The sequence below is a fragment of the Rhincodon typus genome, chromosome 7 (genome assembly GCF_021869965.1).
Source record: "Rhincodon typus isolate 14 chromosome 7, sRhiTyp1.1, whole genome shotgun sequence".
Classification (NCBI taxonomy): domain Eukaryota; kingdom Metazoa; phylum Chordata; class Chondrichthyes; order Orectolobiformes; family Rhincodontidae; genus Rhincodon; species Rhincodon typus.
Window position 1 is genome coordinate 67,323,550 of NC_063338.1, and position 19,219 is coordinate 67,342,768.

A 19,219-nucleotide genomic window follows, 5' to 3' on the forward strand; every position below is an offset into this window, starting at 1 on the left:
GATAATAGCGTAAAATTTCATTTCCATTATTTGTACAATGCATTTCTAGTTGTAGAACCGATTTAACTGTTTTTCAATACATTTGCCGTAAGTACTCATTTTGACACAGTGCAAAAACTAAGATGTTTGAGTAAGCAACTTTTTATATAGAACATAGAACAGTACAGCATAGTACAGGCCCCTCGGCCCACGATGTTGTGCCGAACCTTTACCCTAATCCTAAGGTCTATCTAACCTCCACGCCTACCTTATACTATCATCCATATGCCTATCTGATAGCCGCTTAAATACCCCAAATGAGGCCGACTCCACTACCCTCTCCGGCAATGCATTCCACGCCCCTCACACTCTCTGAGTAAAGAACCTACCTCTGACGTCTCCCCTCTACCTCCACTCACTTTAAAACTATGCCCCTCGTAATAGCTACGTCCACCCTAGGAAAAAGGCTCTGGCTGTCCGCTCTATCTATACCTCTGATCATTTTGTACACCTCTATCAAAGTCACCTCTCATCCTTCGTTGTTCTAAAGAGAAAACCCTAGCTCTCTCAACCTTTCCTCGTAAGACCTTCCCTCCATTTCAGGCAACATCCTGGTAAATCTCCTTTGCACCTTTCCCAACGCCTCCACATCTTTCCCGTAATGAGGCGACCAGAACTGGACACAATACTCCAGATGTGGCCGAACCAGGCTTTTGTATAGCTGGAGCATAACTTCACGGCTCTTGAACTCAATCCCTCTATTAATGAAAGCTAATACACCACATGCCTTAACAACTCTATCCACCTGGGTGGCAGCTTTCAGGGAACTGTGAACATGAACCCCAAGATTCCTCTGCTCCTCCACACTACCAAGAATCTTTCCGTTAACCCTGTATTCTGCTTTCAAGTTTGTCCTTCCAAAATGAATCACCTCACACTTTTCAGGGTTAAACTCCATCTGCCACTTCTCAGCCCAGTTCTGCATCCTATCAATGTCCCTTTGTAATCTTGAACAGCCCTCTGCACTGTCCACAACGCGACCCACCTTCATATTGTCCGCGAACTTGCTAATCCACCCTTCCACTCCTTCATCCAAATCATTTACAAAAATCACAAATAGAAGAGGACCCAGAACAGATCCTTGTGGTACACCACTTGTAATTGAGCACCATGTTGAATATTTTCCGTCCACTACCACCCTTTGTCTTCTAAGGGTTAGCCAATTCTGAATCCAATCTGCCACATTTTCCCCTATCCCATGCCTCTTTACCTTCTGCATGAGCCTACCATGGGGAACCTTATCAAACGCCTTACTTAAATCCATGTATACCACATTCACTGCTCTACCTTCATCCACGTGTTTGGTCACCTCTTCAAAGAATTCAATAAGGTTTGTGAGGTATGATCTACCCCTCACAAATCCATGCTGACTGTCACGAATCAAACTGTGCCTTTCCAAGTGATCATAAATCCTGTCTCTCAGAGCCCTTTCCAATAAATTTGCCTGCCACTGATGGAAGACTAACTGGCCTGTAATTTCCAGGGTTATCCCTATTCCCTTTTTTGAACAAGGGAATGACGTTTGCCTCTCTCCAATCTTCCGGCACTATACCCGTGGACAGTGTGGATGAAAAGATCATCGCCAAAGGCCCTGCGATCTCTTCCCTCGCTTCCCATAGGATCCTTGGATAAATCCCATCAGGCCCGGGGGAACTTATCTATCTTCAACTTCCTCAAAATTCCTAGCACATCTTCCTTACTAACATCGACCTCCTCTAGCCTACCAGACTGTTTCACATTGTCCTCCACTACAACTAGGTCCTTCTCAGTTGTGAATACCGAAGAAAAGTATTCATTAAGGACCTCTGCTATCTCTTTAGGCTCCGTGCACAAATTCCCTTTACAATCCTTGATCGGCCCTACCCTTTCTCTGGTCATTCTCTTATTCCTCATGTATGTGTAAAAAGCCTTGGAGTTTTCCTTATAGCGATGAATCAGATTTTCCAGGGTCTTTGTACCATCGCAATGTTCCATTTTGTCATGGGGTACTTTGAACAGTACAAAATAAAAACAAAATTATGAAGTAAGTTACATTCATTATGACACGCCTTATTTTCATAAGGTGTGTAGCCAACATGTTCAGTGCAGTAGTTCAAATGGAATCACAGCACCTGCACCATTAAACTTAAAGGAAATAACTACTTTCCTTCATTTGAGCCAGATTTCTGCTGTTGCTTTTAGACTTAAAATAAAGGCAAAAGGTATCTCAGCAGCAGCCTGATTTCTTGCTCCAAGGTTGGCACAGAAAACAGAGTCAAAATCAAACCAAACTATGTGCCACTGGGGGATTTATTGCTCATGGGCCCAAGTTGGAGCATTGTGGGTTCAAGCTCCACCTCGGGGAGAGAATTTAAGCTTAGACACAGAGAGAGATGTCAGAGTCACAGAGATGTACAACGTGGAGACAACCCTTCAGTCCAACTTGTCCATGCCAACCAGATATCCTAAAAAAAATCTAGTCCCATTTGCCAGCATTTGGCCCTATTCCTCTAAACCCTTTCCATTCATCTATCCATCCAGGTGCCTTTTAAAAAATGTTGTAATTGTACCAGCCTCCACCACTTCCCCCGGCAGCTCGTTCCATACAGGCACCACCCTCTGTGTGAAAAAGTTGTCCCTTATAAATCTTTCCCCTCTCAGCTTAAACCTCTGCCCTCTAGTTTTGGACGGTCCCACCATGGGGAATAGACCTTGTCTGTTTACCCTATCCATGCCCCTCATGATGTTATAAACTTGTATAAGGTCACCCCTCAGCCTCTGATGCTCCAGGGAAAAGAGCCCCAGCCTATTCAGCCTCTCCCTACAACCCTAGCAATATCCTTGCAAATCTTTTCTGAACCCTTTCAAGTTTCACAACATCTTTCCTATAGGAGGGAGGCCAGAATTGTACACAATACTCCAAATGTGATTAAAACCAATGTTCTGTCCATCCCTAATTTCTTCACTATTCTGTCTACCTACCCACAACTCCACTTTCAAGGAACTATGAACCTGCGCTCCAAAGTCTCCTTGTTCAGTAACTCTCTCCAGGACCTTACACACTTAATGGTAAGTCCTGCCCTGATTCATCTTTCCAAAATGCAGCACCTCACATTTATCGAAATTAAACTCCATCTGCCATTCCTCGGCCCATTGGTCCATCTATTCAAGATCCCATTGTATTCCTCGAGGTAACCTTCTTCGCTCTTGTATTCACTCCCTGCCACATGAATGATGCAAGAACCCAAACAATTTGAGGCAAAGACCTTGTTTGTAGATAATAGGTACCTAACTACCAATGCAGAGTGAGACAGAGTCTGAGTGAAGAGGGGACGGAGGAGAATCAGAAGTAATAAGTGTTGAAGTTAATTAAAACATTATTTGAATTGTTTGAGTGTGGTTTCCAATTTTCCCAGTAATGATTAGAAATGAATGCAGTGGTCATGCTGGTTCTCCACTTTGATGTGGACAAGATGATTCAGATCAGTTATATGTCATTCACCAATTTAATTGTATTTTTCCTCATCAGTACTATCTTTAAGGACTATTGGTTAGACTGCTCACTTCTACTTATGAATAAACAACATGATATGCATTACAATTGCAATGAGACTCCTAAGCATGAAACAGTGTAAATATTACAAGTGGCATCATAAATAGGGTTGAAAATTACAGACAGCTTTCAGGCCATCACAACCCCATGTTAGACAGGTGCAGACAGTTAAAAATCAACTCTAGGACTTTCTTTTGTAATCAAGGCCATCTCCTCGATATAGGACTAAGAAAATGTTGTTTTGGTGAATGTGCTGTTTTCTGATGAGATGTTAAATCAAGGTTCTGTCTGCTTAGCACTGCTGCCTCACAGAGCCAATAACCCAGGTTCAATCCCACCCTCAGGCGAGTGTCTGTGTGGAGTTTGCATATTCTCCCAGTGTCTGCGTGGGTTTCCTCTGGGCGCTCTGGTTTCCTCCCACAGTCCAAAGATGTGCAGGTTAGGTGGATTGGCCATGCTAAATTGCCCGTAGTGTTCAGGGATGTGTAGATTAGGTGGGTTACAGGGGGATGGGTCTGGGTGGGATGCTCTGAGGTTTGCTGTGAACTCATGGTGCCGAAGGGCCTGTTTCCACACTGTAGGGATTCTATGATCTATGAAAATGTAAAGAATCTGTGGGTTATTCTTTTTGTATTATAAATCAATATTTATCTAACAACTGGTGTCACAGAAAACAATTATTTAACTATGCATCTTAATTCATTTTACTGTGTTATCTTTGCCTTCAAAACAATGGTGCAATGTTTCAAAAGTAATTAATTGGCTGTGAAACGATATGAAATAATCATTGAATTGTAACAGTACTGAAAGTATTCTGTAAGGACAAGCTCCTTGTTTGCAAGGAGACAAAGAAATGCTCTGCCTTTTAAGTACACATTACTTGTGATCAGAAACAGAACATAGATTTTATTTATTAAATAGGGAAACTTACTAAAAATTGTTTCTGAACAGTCAAATTGTAAAATGGTTAATAAGTCCATCAAGCAATCAGGAAGGTTAACTGTAATATTTCAAATTTAAGACATGAACACACATCTACACAATATACATTGAGATGAAATGACCAAACATACCTTGGTGTACAAATGTATTCTATCAGTATTTTTGCTCGCGCAAAACATGAAGCAATCATAAACTGGATCACTGCTGTTGATATCAGATTGTTCTAGATCAGAAAAGTATGAACACACATCATGATTAGTTCCGTTCTTTTAAAAAAAACATTCAAATATGGAAGGGGTGCTAACAAAGTACAACAGTTAAAAATATCAGAAACTGCTGCTTGTGAACAATTGGTGTGAGGACAGATATAGTTGTCATGCTTTGCAATTGAAACACCTGCTGACACTCAATTGATCAGGGTACTCTGCAAGAAATCAATGCCTTCAAAACAGGAAATGTTGGGAGTGGGGGCTGGAGGCCAGATGGTGGGTGGTTGGCGGTAGGCAGAAACATGCAGAAATTGATGGGAAAGTTATATCATATGCCAAACTTAAAGGATGTTTTTCTCATGACAGCAGGAAAGGTTAAGGGAGGAGCTGATGGATGTCTTGCAGATTACAAAGGATTCGTGAAGGGAGAAGATATTTCAGATATCCACAAAAGGATTTTTTAAAATTTCTGCACATAGAAAGTTATTGGAACTTCTTGCCATAAATCGCTACTGAAGCAATACATACTGTACATCGTAACAAAGGCAATTATTTGTTCAAAGAGAGGAATGATAAACGGAATGTACAGGGAGCGTGATAATTCTGGGCACTAAACTTTGTGAAAGACCTGTATAATGCATACTCATTAGAATTGTACTAGGGTTTAAAGGGCTAACTTTGCCAATGCATTACTTTGCTTTGAAATTCCTTATGTTTTAAAACATTAAAGTGTGATTTAAATTGAGTGCTTAATAAACAAAATATTCATTATTTTAGATACATATACACACAGAGAATCCGTACCTTTTGACAGGGGAAATCCAGAGCAAGACAGCATAATTATAGAATGAGAGTCATACAGCACCAAAACAGACCCTTCGGTTCAACATGTCCATGCAGACAACATATCGTAAATCAAGTCCATTTTGCCAGCATTTGGCCCCTATCCCTCTAAACCTTTCCTATTCATATACCCATCCAGATGCCTTTTAAATGTTATAATTGTATCAGCCTCCACCACTTCCTCTGGAAGCTCATTCCATAATCACCATCCACTGCATGAAAAAGTTGCCCTCAGATCCCTTTTCTATCTTCTCCCCTCTAACCATAAACCTATGCCCTCTAAGGTTTTGGAGTAGACCTGTAGCTCGGGTTGTGGGTGTTGAGGTTGGTTGGCTCGCTGAGCTGGTTTGTTGTTCTGCAGACGTTTCGTTACCGTGCTTGGTAACATCCTCAGTGCAGCCTCTGATGAAACGTCGGTGTGTTTTCCCGCCTGGTTTTTAAACTCTGGGGTCCGTTGCGATGGATTGCCTCACTTCCGGGTTTCCTCCATAGTGGAATGTATGTGGGGTCGAGTTCAATGTGTTTATTAATAGCGCGCTTCGTGGAGTGCCATGCTTCTAGGAATTCTCGTGCTTGTCTCTGCCTAGCCTGTCCCAGGATCTTGGTGTTGTCCCAGTCAGTCGTGGTTCTCCTTGTCCACGTGGATTGAGATGAGTGAGTATTGGTCGTGTCTTTTTGTAGCCAGTTGGTGTTCATGTACTCTTGTTGTTAGTTTCCTTCCTGTTTGTCCGATGAACAAAAAGAGTACATGAACATATACATTCCACTATGGAGGAAACCCGGAAGTGAGGCAATCCATCGCAACGGACCCCAGAGTTTAAAAACCAGGCGGGAAAACACACCGACGTTTCATCAGAGGCTGCACTGAGGATGTTACCAAGCACGGTAACGAAATGTCTGCAGAACAACAAACCAGCTCGGCGAGCCAACCAACCTCAAAACCTATGCCCTCTATTTTTGGATTCCCCCACCCCAGGGAAAAGACCTTGGCTATTTACCTGATCCATGCCCCTCAGGATTTTAAAAACTTATATAAGGTCACCCCTCAGCCTCCGACACTCTCGGGAAAATAGCTCCAGCCTATTCAGCTTCTCCCTATAGCTCAAACCCTCCAACCCTGGCAACATCCTTGTAAGTCTTTCCCCAATCCTTTTAAGTTTCACAACATCATTCCTTTAGGAGTGAGACCAGAATTGCACACAATAGTCCAAAAGTGATCAAAACCAATGTCTTGCACTGCCGCAACATGACCTCCTAACTCCTATACTCAATACACTGACCAATAAAGGCAAGCGTACCAACCATCTTCTTCACTATCCTATCTACCTGTGACTCCACTTTCAAGGAACTATGAACATGCACTCTACAGTCTCTTTGTTTAGCAACACTCCCCAGGACCTTACCATTAAGTGTATAAGTCCTGCCCTCATTTGCCTTTCCAAAATGTAGCACCTCACATTTATCTAAATTAAACTCCATCTACCACTCCTCAGCCCATTGGCCCATCTGACCAAGGTCCGATTGTACTCTGATATAACCTTCTTCACTGTCCACTACACCTCTAATTTTAGTGTCAACTGCAAACTTACTAATTATACCTCCTACATTCAAATCCAAATTATTTATATAAATGATGAAAAGCAGTGAACGCAGCACTGGTCCGTGTGGCACACCGCTGGTCAGGGGCCTCCAGTCAGAAAAGCAATCCTCAAACTCCACCCTCTGTCTTTACCTTTGAGCCAGTTCTGTATCCAAACGGCTAGTACTCCCTGCATTCCATGTGATCTAACGTGCTAACCAGTCTACCATGAAGAACCTTGTTGAATGCCTTACTGAAGTCCACACAGATCACATTCACCGCTCTGCCCTCATCAATCCTCTTCGTTACTTCTTCAAAAAACTCACCACGCCAACCATGTTCCCAAACTAGACTGGTCCTACTTGCCTGCACTTGGCCCATATCCTTCCAAACCTTTCCTATTCATGAACTCATTCAAATGTCTTTTAAACATTGTAACTGTACTTACCTACATTTTCTCTGGCAGTTCATTCCACACACTAACCACTCTGTGTAAAAAAAGTTGCCCCTCATGCCCATTTTAAAATCTTTCTTCTCTAACCTTAAAAATATAACCCTAGTTTTTGAACTCCCCCATCCTAGGGAAAAGAGCCATGCCATTCACCTATGCACCTCGATTTTATAAACCTTGAAAAGGTCATCCCTCAGCTGCCTATGCTCCAGTGAAAAAAACTACCAGCCTTTCCAATCTATTTTGTTATCTCAAACCCTACAATCCTGGCAACATCCTGATAATCTTTTCTGAACCCTCTCCAGTTTAGTAATATCCTTCCTATAAGCGGGCGATCAGAACTGCACAAAGTGCTCCAGAAGAGGCCTCACCAACTTCCTGTACAACCCCAATATGATGTCCCAACTTCCTATACTCAAAAGGTCTGAGCAATGAAGGGCAAGTGTGTTAAACAGTTTTAGAGCTGGATATTTAGGAGCAAGATATTATAAAACACCTTTTTTAACAAAACTAGCAAGAGAAATCTTGAGCACCTCAAACACAAAGGCTATGGACACTGGGCCAATCGCAACATTAAAGACAGATTCATTTTTATTACTTAAGGGTATAAAATAGTATGGAGCAATTGTGGATAAATCAAGTTGAAGAACTGATGGTATGTCCTTATAGAAAGGTGTACTGAGCTGAAGAGACTAAATGGCTTATTCTTGTTCCTATATAGGATAAATACCAGCCTAGGTATTGAATTGGTTGATGTTGGAATCAAGAGATCGATATAACTGATATACATCAAGATGATCAAATATTGTTCCCCAAGATGTTATGGGTAAAGTACTATGCCAATAGAAAGTAAATAATGTAAGATAAATAAGATTAGTTTAAGAAGTAGACACACTTTGGGGATATTTCTGAGATGGTCAGTCAACAAATGCTGCAAATCCTGCCATCGAGAAACTAACTAACTTGTGTACAGCACATAAAGGAATTATCTGTGAACTACTTGTGTTTAAATCGAATTAAAGTCTGTAAACAGCTGCAGAAGTAGAAATGAAGATGAATTGAATTACCCTGTTGCTGCTGACTGGCATTGCACATTCTTCCTTCAGTTATGGAAACATGATTGCTACTTTCGTCAATATTGAAAAGTACACGGTTTTCCTCAGATTTCACTGTACTGATGTGTAGCTCTTCATTATTTGTCTGCCCTGTAGGCGAACTTGGCTCATCTTTTTCCTCACTTTCCTGGACAGATAGGACAGTGCAGTCAGTATCAGGTTGGGTTCCTCCTTTGCATTCTTTTTCACTTAGGTTTTCATGACAAGACAAATATTTTTCCTTTTGATCACCTGTGATAAGAAAAGCTTCAGTCTAAAATGTTGCTAAAACATCTGGAATATTTTCCCAGGCCCTAAACGATGTCAGCAATGACAAGCCTGTTACATAAGTATGGTGAAATCTGAAAAATGAGATTACTGACACTGTTAAAAATAAAAAAGTCTGATTTTCCACCTAAGGCTTTAACTGCAAGATGAAAATCACACGGGAGAGTAGTGAGCAGACGATTTGCATGCATAAACATCTCATTATTGCAGAATCTCAGTGCATTTATATTCCGTTTGCTATTTTCCCAGATGGGGACAGAAACTAGATAATGACAATTCCCAATACCAAAGTCTCATTGGTAAATGGAGATTGTAATTTGTTGGTGTCTTCTCCAGGTCTCCGTCTTGACCGGCATTCCCAAAACCTCAGAACGCTGCCACGATGATATGGTACATTCAAAATTCAGTGAGTAGCATAAAATTGAGAACATAACGTTGGTCAAGCTCATGGACGAAAACCTATCGTCATACTCCTCACAATTGACATTTTGCTGATATTTGGGAAAATACAGCTCTGGAAAACCAAAGTTCAAAATTAAAAACAATTTATACTGCACGGGAAACAGTATGCTGATTAGTTGGTAAGTGGACTGTGATTGGTCAAGACTTTCCATGCAGAATGCACCAGGGATAATTTGCCATGACTTTTTTTATTTAATTGAAAAGGCAGTGTGTCTTAATTCCTCTTGCCTGCAGAGGACTGTGCCGTATACATGATTATATGTAGCTTATACTGAGCCACACTGTAAACATGACTGATAATCAGAATTCTGTAATTCTTGGTACACTCGGTATTGCTCAATAACTGCTGCCCATTCACGGAATTACAACTAATGATGGAGGCTATGCTTTAAGTTTTGAAAACACAGTCTGGTAGAGTATGATTCATACATGTCCATTGAGTCTGCACCAACCAAACAACTCTAAAATCTGTAGTAGTCCCACTTTCCATCACTTTGCTCATCAACTTGAATGTTATGGCATTTCAAGTGCTCATCCAAGTACTTGTTAAAAGATTGAGAGGTTTCCTGCCATAATTGTCATCTCGGACAGTGCATTCCACATTCTCACCACTCTTTGGGTAAAAACATTTCTCCTCAAATGCTCCCTAAAACCTCCTACTGCCTTTCATCTTTAAGTTACGCCCCCTTTTACTGACCCATCAATTAAAGGTAATGGTTGCTTTCTTTCCACCCTATGACCCTCATAATTTTATGCACCACAAATCAGGTCACCCCCTTAGCCTTCTCTATTCTGAAGAAAACAACCCAAGCTAATGCAACCCCTCTTCATAGCTCAAATGCTCCGTCCCAGGCAACAACCCGAAAGAATCTCCTCTGCAGCCCCTCGAGTGCAATCACATCATTCCTACAGTGCAAAGACCAGAACTGCACACAGTACTCTAGCTGTGGACTAACCAAATTCCTGTACAGCTTCTACATAATCTTCCTGCTCTCATAATCTATGCCTCAACTGATAAAGTATTCAGTGACTTCTTCACTACTCTATTAGTCTGTGCCATTGCATTCAGGGATCTGTGGACAAGCATCCCAAGATCTCTCTGTTCCTCTCATCTCCTGAGTGACCTGCCATTCATTGACTACTCCTTTGTCTTGTTACTTTTTCCAAAGTAAATTATCTCAGACTTTTCGGGTGAAATTCCATCAGCCACTGATGTGCCCATCTGGCCACCTAGTCTGTACATTCCTGTAACCCAAGATCTCCTTCCTCACCAGCAACCACCCAACCAGTCTCTGTGTCATCCACAACCTTGCTTGTCAAGCCTTTCACATTCTCATCTACATTGTTTACGTATATCACAAACAATAAGGGACCCAGCGCTGATCCCTGTGATACACTGGTCTCCATTCATACAAACATTGTCATTTATATAAATGATTTGGTGATGAATATAGGAAGTATGGTTAGTAAATTTGCAGATGATACCAAAATTGGTGTTGTGGAGGACAGCAAAGATTACCTCAGAGTACAGCAGGATCTTGGTTGGGTGGGCCAAGGAGCAGATGATCAAGTTTAGTCTAGATAAATGGGAGGCGCTACATTGTGTTACAACAAATCAGGGCAGGGCTTTTATACAGTTAATCGTATGGCCCTGGGGAGTGTTACCAAACAAAGAGATCTTGGAGTTCAGTTTTCTAGTTCCTTCAAAGTGGAGACGCAGGTAAACAGGGTAGTCAAGAAGGCGTTTGGAACACTTGGCTTTATTGGTCAGTGCATTGAGTATAGGAGTAGGGATGTCATGTTGCAGCTGTACAAGATATGAGTTAGGGCACTTTTAGAATACTGCATTCAATTCTGGTCTCCTTGCTAAAGGAAAGTTGTTGTTAAACCTGAAAGGGCTCACCCTAACAGATTTTAAAAGGATGTTGCCAGGGTTGGAGGATTGGAACTATGGGGAAAGGCTGAGGCTATTTTCTCTGGAGCATTGGAGGCTGCAGGGTGACCTTATAGGAGGTTATAAAATCATGAGGAGTATGGATAGGGTGAATAGTCAAGATCTTTTCCCCAAGGTAGGGCAGTCCAAAACTACAGGGCACAGTTTTAATGTAAGAGGGGAAAGACTCAAAAGGGACTTAAGGGACAACTTTTTCTCATGGAGGGTACTGCATGTATGGAATGAGCTGCCAGAGGAAATGGTGGAGGCTGGTACAATTACAACATTTAAAAGGCATCTGGATGGGTACAGGAATAGGAAGGGTTTAGATGGAATATGGACCAATGCTGGCAAGTGGGACGATCTTAATTTAGGATATCTGGTCGGTATGGACGAGTTGGACGAAGGGCTTGTTTCCGCGCTATTCATCTCTATGACTCTATAAACACCCTTCTAACACCACTTTCCTATCAGTAAGTCAATTTTAGATCCAAATTGCCAAGTTACCCTGGCTCTCATGTGCTTTTACCTTCTTTATCAGTCCCCCGTGTAGGATTTTGCTGAAATCCGTATAAACTACATCAACTGCACTAACCTCATCCACACACCTGATCACCCCCTTGAAAAATATGATAGAATTTGTTAGGCATGATCTCCCTTTGACAAAGCCATGTTAATTATCCCTGAGCAAACCGTGCTTCTCCAAGTGGAAATTAATTATATCCTTCAGAATTTTCTCCAATAGCTTCCCGACCACTGCTGTGAGACTCACCGGACTGTAGCTCCCTAGTTTGTTCGACCACCCTTCTTGAAAAGTTACAGTCACATTAGCTGCCCTCCAGTCAGTCATACAGCACGGAAATAGAACCTTCAGTCCAACTCGTCCACGTTGACCAAGACCCCAATCTGACCTCATCTCCTTTGCCAGCATTTGACCCATATCGCTCTAAACTTTCCAATTCATGTACAGTTCCCACTATCTCTGTACCCATCCAGATGTCTTTTAAATGTTGTAACTGTACCCGCCTCCATCATTTCCTCTGGCAGCTTGTTGCATACACACACCATCCTCCGTTGTGAAGAATTTACTCTTCAGGTCTTTTTTAAATATTTCCCCTCTCACCTTAAACCTATGCTCTCTTTGGATCTCCCTTCTAGCTAAAGAGGATTTTCAAAATAACTTGGGTCAGAGCCCCTGTAATTTTCTCCCTCTTCTCCCACAGGATCCTGGGATACCACTCATCCAGACATGGGGTTTGTCCACCTTTCAAGCCTGCCAAAACCTCCGAAAACTCCTCACTCCCCATATCAATCTGCTCAAGAACCCCACAGTCCACCTTCGCAAACTCTGGACCTACAACTCCCTCAACTGAGTGGTGTACTTATTTAACACCCTACCAATGACTTCTGGCTCTACATTCAGATCGCCTCCTTGTCCCTGATGGGTCCTACACTTTCCTTGGATATCCTTTTCCCTTAAGTGTACTTGTATATCTTGGGATTCTTCTAATCGTACCCACAAGTACTTTTTCATGTCCCCTCTTTCCTTTCTTCAGCTCCCCAGTGCACTTTCTATACTCCACTTGAGCTTCTGTTCATATGCTCCCTTTGTGCCTGTTAAAAGCCTCTTTTTTCCCCTTCCTATCCATTCCTGAATACTGCATGACATCCATGGTTCTCTGGGTTTGTTGCTTTAATGTCTCACCCTAAAGGAAACATGTTGGGCTTGTACTCTTCCCAATTCCTTTTTGAATGCCTCCAACTGTTCTGCTGTAGATTTACCCACATGCAGCCATTCCTAGGCAACTTTGGCCAAATCCTGCCTTATTTTAATCAAATCTGCCTTTCCCCAATCCAAAACTTTTTTTTTTTTTAATGAAAATCATCCTTTTCCTTAAACTTAAAACATGCTGCATATGGTCAGTACTGTGGCTTGTTGTGGACAGCTGAAGAGACATGCTGTACACAGTACACAGTATGGAGAACACTATCCTCTGCTATTTTGTCAGTTATTGGGATGTGTGGTGACCTGGCATCACTGTGGTACTGAAATTAGTATACCACATTACTCGTTGTTAAGGTGGGCCAAACAGCTTCTGACTTGACAGTAGCATTCTGCTCCAGGATAACACCACTTGTGTTGCTCTACATAGCTGCAGTATGAAATAGCCAGCTTCACTTGATGCTCAAGATTTTTCGAGACAACTTACTTTTCCAGGCTAACTCGAGGTACACTGGGCACCCTTAAGGAATGAGCGTAGCAACCTCAGGCCGTTTATTTGCATGATATACATCAAGCAATCTGTTCAGGATGGCCAATTCCCACAGCACAGCTTTGAAGTACCCTATTTCACCATCAGGCAAGGATGGTGAGCAAATGGCTCGAGTCCTATTTACAAAGTTGCTGCTAGGGTCAATCTAATATTGCAGAGCTACAGGAATTCCAACTCTCATACTGATCAGTGAAGGCTGGCTAATGGCAGACAGCTCTATTCGAAGGTGAATTTGAGCACGACATTGAGCTTACTAAGGTGAAACCTATTAAGAATTACACTAACAACCAACTTAAGACCATCAGTCAAGCTTGCAACATGCCTCACTTGCTAGACATTGTGCCTTTTTAATTAAGCAAAGACCTGAGGACATGGTTCTCTGGTGCATTCCTTTGGCACACCTTGGCCGATCAGAGCCAACCCGTCTTTTTAAAATTAAAAAAAAAAACAACTTTGGGGTATCTGTCCCTTGTGTCTTCTCCATGGCAACATCTCAACTAATTAGAGTCCACTTGCCAATCAGTCAGCACCCTGGTTTCTCATGAATATAAGTTTGATATTTGGTAGTCTCCATCTGTTCCTGATGAGTGCAAGGTGCAAAGACTCAATAGCAGCCACTTTCTTCTGTGATATTAGTTGCTTATTGACAAAAAAAACAAAATAGCAGTCAGCCTTTACAGCACTAAGATAATAATCACACTAACATAAAATATATTTTCCGAGTACTAGAATCTTTCCCATGATCAGAAGCTTTCCCCTTGATTGGTAAACCAATATACCTGTACATTTAATTGAAGTAAACTATTAATAAAGAATGTTTTGTCCAGTAAGTATTTTGATAAGATATTTGCTTCAAGATAAAAAAAAAAAATCTTACCAAAGCCTCGCAGAGTTTCACACATTTCACAGTAAGACAGAAAGATATTATTAGTATACGTGCACATTTTGCAGTTCCACGTTTTTTCAGTTACAGGCAGTTTTCGTGAGGTAAGTTGTGCTTCGCCCAGAAAATTTTGAGTACTTGGAATTCTAATTGTGGATGGTGTCAGCCCACCTTTGGACTTTTTCATTTTTGAACTTGCCTTATTTTTGTTTGGCGTGAATAAAGATTTCAATCGTTTAGTCTGTGGTTCAAAGGTATCTTTAAACAGCAGCTCATCATTGTTCATTTTGCTTATCACTTCGTTATCATTTTCACCACCTCTTGCATTTAATTTATCCAGTTTTCCTTGTGGTTGTTGAGCTGAATTGGGGGAATCAGGTGATTGCTGCAGCTCGAACGTATCAGAAAACTGGCTGACTGGTAAATCTTGAAGGGTTCTCTTGCGTTTCTCCCTGGAGTCAGGTTTTGACGAAAAGAATGAGCGGATGTCATGCTGTTTTTCTTTCTCAAACTGAAAGGAAAGTATAATTTACTTCAAAAGAATGATGAATCAATTTAACGACAAAATTAGAAATCTGTAAAGCTTAAAAGCCCATTAAAGGGGAGTAATTAACCTTGCGTTAAATCTGCAATAATTTAGATGGTATTTGGAAAGTCCAAGCACTATTTAGAAGCGTTTATTAAATTCAACATTTACTGCCAATGCCAAATCTTTAATGGGATCATCGGATTTATCTTAAATTTCAGAAATGACAATTAAAAACATTTATCCATGTAAAATGTTATGGTCTACAGTGGTAACTCAAAACTGTTATTATTTGCAAACCATTTATCTTACTGTTGAATTTTAAAACCCTATATACTCTCTTTGCTCTGTAGAAATAAAATATCTGAAGGGAGGCAGCTGGATGAAACAGTTTGCAATTTACAAACAATAGATTTACGGCAGCAAGTGGGTATGCAAATCAACTTCTTATAGTAATATCACAAACCACAAGAGTGGCTCCAGTGGTTCACGAACATCAATCGAATTTGTAACTTGAATGATTGCTTCAGCTGTGCTTTGTTCTCTATTACGTATGACAATTTTGAAGATATTTCTTGATTTTTCTCACTATCATGGGTGGAGAAATAGGATGCAACAAAGATGGTGAGATAAACTGAAAATGAACTGGTGTCACAGAATATGAAAATGTATGACTGGCACTGTAGTATTAATATTAACAAACATAACATGAAACAGAATGTTCTATCCATTAGGTGTACTCAAAAATCATTGCTATTAATACTTAGATTTGAAAAATTACTATTCATGTCAGCAAAGTTGAACTACTTACATGGGTAAAAAACACTCCATCTTCAGTTCCTGAAAAATTTTCATTTGGCACCCAGGCCAATGCAGTGTTTAAGAAGTCCCACTTTTCTTTATCTCCCTCTTCCACTTCCAAGTGTTGCATTATTCCATTTAATGTGTTACTTGTTACACGAGTCTGTAATTAAGAAGCAAAGTAACTCATCTTCAGTGAATAAAGGCAGGAGATAATTTGCTAATTTGACCAGGCCTACATATTTGAAACAAAGAAACATATTTTCAAACTTAAAAAAAATTCTACATTCGTTATAATGTCTGCACTTCAATTATTCATTTTCTTAAACCCGGCAGTAGACCTTTGGACAAATGCCTCATGATTGAAGTTTGAACTTTAAGTTCTCACGTTTGTTCTCTGGCGACCGTCTTTAAGATGACGGAACGCTTCAATTCCAGAAATGAATAATTGGCAACAGCCAATAGTCAAATCAATACTGAAATACATTGATCATTATTCCGTACATCACATTGGCTGACAGAAAAATTAAGAGTGAGAACGGTTAAAATAAAGACAGTGGTGAAAGAAAGCAAAGTCAAATTAAAAACTTACAAATACATATTTTTTAATTCTTAAATCCTCTTCCTGTTTAAATATCTCCTTCAGACAACACACTCAAGCTGGAGTACAGCTACTTGGTAACTTGAATAAGAGCATGTTCTTTAAGTTTTAGCCGACACTATAAAAACAAATTACTTGATTGTGCGACAAGAGGAAGTGAAGCAAACAATATATATTTAACAATAATGATTCATAGCTAGCTTCTTTAAACAGAAACCTGAAGAGATCAGACATGTTTGTTAATTGCAAATCGTGGAAAATTGTACTATGTTCAAATTAGTTCTGGGCGATCGGAGATTACTAGGTGGATTCTTTTGAACCTACTGTTGTCATTAATGATGATGGAGGGATACAGGTTTTTGGAAAACTTTTTGTTGCAGTTTTTAAAGCAGTGATGGAAGAAAGAACATAGACGTACAAGGTTTGGAAGAAAATGGATTCTGAAAAAATAGCAAAGAGCAGATAAATCATGTTTGCTCTAAGCTGCAAAAATAAGTCAGAAAGGAGACAGGAGGGCTTTTGACAATATTTCAAACCTCTTCTTAATTGTCCAAGTTACAAAGGTAATGAGTATGACAATTTCAGGATGAAAGAGCTGGATAAACCTGGCAATTAATGACAAGTTAATCAAATGCAGAATCTTTAACACAAGTTTAATTGGAGTATTTGGATATGAAAGAAGTCTTGCATTCATGGGGCATAAGTTACATTACATTTTTTTTCACAATGTACAGTTGGTGTAATCTATAACTTTGTTGTGGCAAAATAGGGACTTTTCCAAACAGTAAGGATGACTGTAAAAAGGCAGGTTCACAGAATGGGAAGACATTCGCGGATGTAATTTAAAGTGGATGTGAATGATGCATTCATTTGAAAGGGAAAAGAATGGGAGTTTACACTCAATGCAAAGACACTGGAAGATATGGCCGACGAAAGGATTCAGGAATCCCATTTATAATTATTTAGTAAAGCTCAGGCAGACAAAGCCATCAAAAATAGAGATTTATAAACATAATACAAGAGTAAAGAAGACATGCTAATTTGTAAAACAGATTGTTTTTCAATAGTGTAGTTTTGAGGCCTCATTGTGGAGAAGTCTTAAATGCCACCAAGATAGCATTGTGCGAAGTCACTAAAATAGGAATCTGTTTTGTATCTTCACATACCCACTTTTCCCAAAGCATAAGTGTAAGTGTTGGAAGGATTTGCATATCAATTATTGACTTCTTTGAACAGTGTCACAAGTCATAGAAACACACAGCACAGAAACAGACCCTTCAGTCCAACCAATCCATGCTGAACATAATCCCAAACTAAAATCTGAAAGAACTACAGATGCTGTAAATCAGGAACAAAAACAGAAGTTGCTGGAAAAGCTCAGCAGGTCTGGCAGCATCTGTGAAGAAAAAAAATCAGTTAACGTTTCAGATAAGGTGACCCTTCCTCAACCTACTTCCACCTGCCTGCTTCTGAGCCATACTCCTCCAAACCTTTCCTGTTTATGTACTTATCCAAATATCTTTTAAATGTTGTAATTGTTTTCACATCCACTACTTCAAGAAGTTTATTCCAAACACGAACCACCCTCTATGTAAAAAATTTGCTCCTCATGTCTTTTTCAAAAATCCTCTCTCCTCTCACCTTAAAAGTGTGCCTCCTACTCTTGAAATCCCCCATCGTTGGGAAAAGATAACTACCATTAACTCTATCTCTACTTTTCATTAATTTACAGACTTTTATAAAGTCGCCTCTCAACCCCCTACACTCTACTGGAAACAAGTCCCAGTCTATCCAGCCCTCCTTTATAACTCAAACCTTCCATACCTAACAATATCCTGGTAAATCTCTTCTGAATCCTCTCCAGCTTCATAATATCCTTCCTATAACTGGGCGACCAAAACTGGACACAGTATTCCATTAAAGATCGCACCAATGTCCTGTACAACGTCAACACAATCCTGTAATCAAAGGACTGTGTAATGAAGGCAAGTGTGCTAAACACCTTTTTAACCACCCTGTCTAGTGTTTATCTCTGTAATTGTCAACAAGCTCTGAAATGAGACTCAAACCCAGAGCTCTGGCTCAGGGGCAGGGGTGTGACTTACTAATCTAATGTAATGATTTGAAATATTAAGATTATATCCTCAGGATCAGAACAGGAGATGCAACTGAGAAAAGTTTTAATCGAGCGTGTAGAAGAGCATTTCTTCTAGTTAGAGAAGCATATGGGATCCTTAAGTTTATAAATTGAAAAAATGCATACAAAACCAAGGATGTTGTACAAAATCTTCATAAATCACACACCAAGTTACAGCTGGAGTAGTATGCCCATGTTGGAAAGAAGTCAACAACGTGCAGTAAAAAAAATACTAGAATGATATCAGGGATAAGGAACTTCAGTCAATTTGGAGAAATTGGAGAAAGATATATTGTTCTCCTTAGAGCAGAGAAGTTTTTTGGGAGTTTTAATACAAGTGCTCAAAAATTATAAAAAGCTTTGATACAGTACACATGGAGGAAAATTTCCACTGATCTGAGGCCTGGAGAAGAGAAGGTACAGATTTAAGATAACTGGTAAAATAATCAGATTGAAGCGAAAACTTATTCATGTAGCATGTTAAGATGATCTGAAATGCAGAGACTCAGATGTTGGAAGTGGATTCAAATGTAACTTGCAGAATTAATTAAATATATCATTGGAAAGCAAACACAAGTGGGACTAAGCGTCAGGGAGTGCAATTAGTTCCAAAGGATCTAAAGCAT

General features: G+C 40.2%; 1 protein-coding gene across 6 annotated transcripts in view; it reads right to left on the bottom strand.

Moving 5' to 3' along the window:
• Positions 1-19,219, bottom strand: part of zranb3 (zinc finger, RAN-binding domain containing 3) — a 125,136-nt gene that overhangs the window by 16,807 nt on the left and 89,110 nt on the right. For all 6 annotated transcript variants that reach the window (XM_048598941.1, XM_048598943.1, XM_048598942.1 and 3 more), the window contains 4 exons: positions 15,866-16,018; positions 14,523-15,039; positions 8,663-8,941; positions 4,645-4,736 (listed from right to left, as the gene is read on the bottom strand). In XM_048598941.1, the coding sequence (XP_048454898.1) occupies positions 4,645-4,736; positions 8,663-8,941; positions 14,523-15,039; positions 15,866-16,018 (1,041 nt within the window). The remainder of the gene's footprint in view (positions 1-4,644; positions 4,737-8,662; positions 8,942-14,522; positions 15,040-15,865; positions 16,019-19,219) is intronic.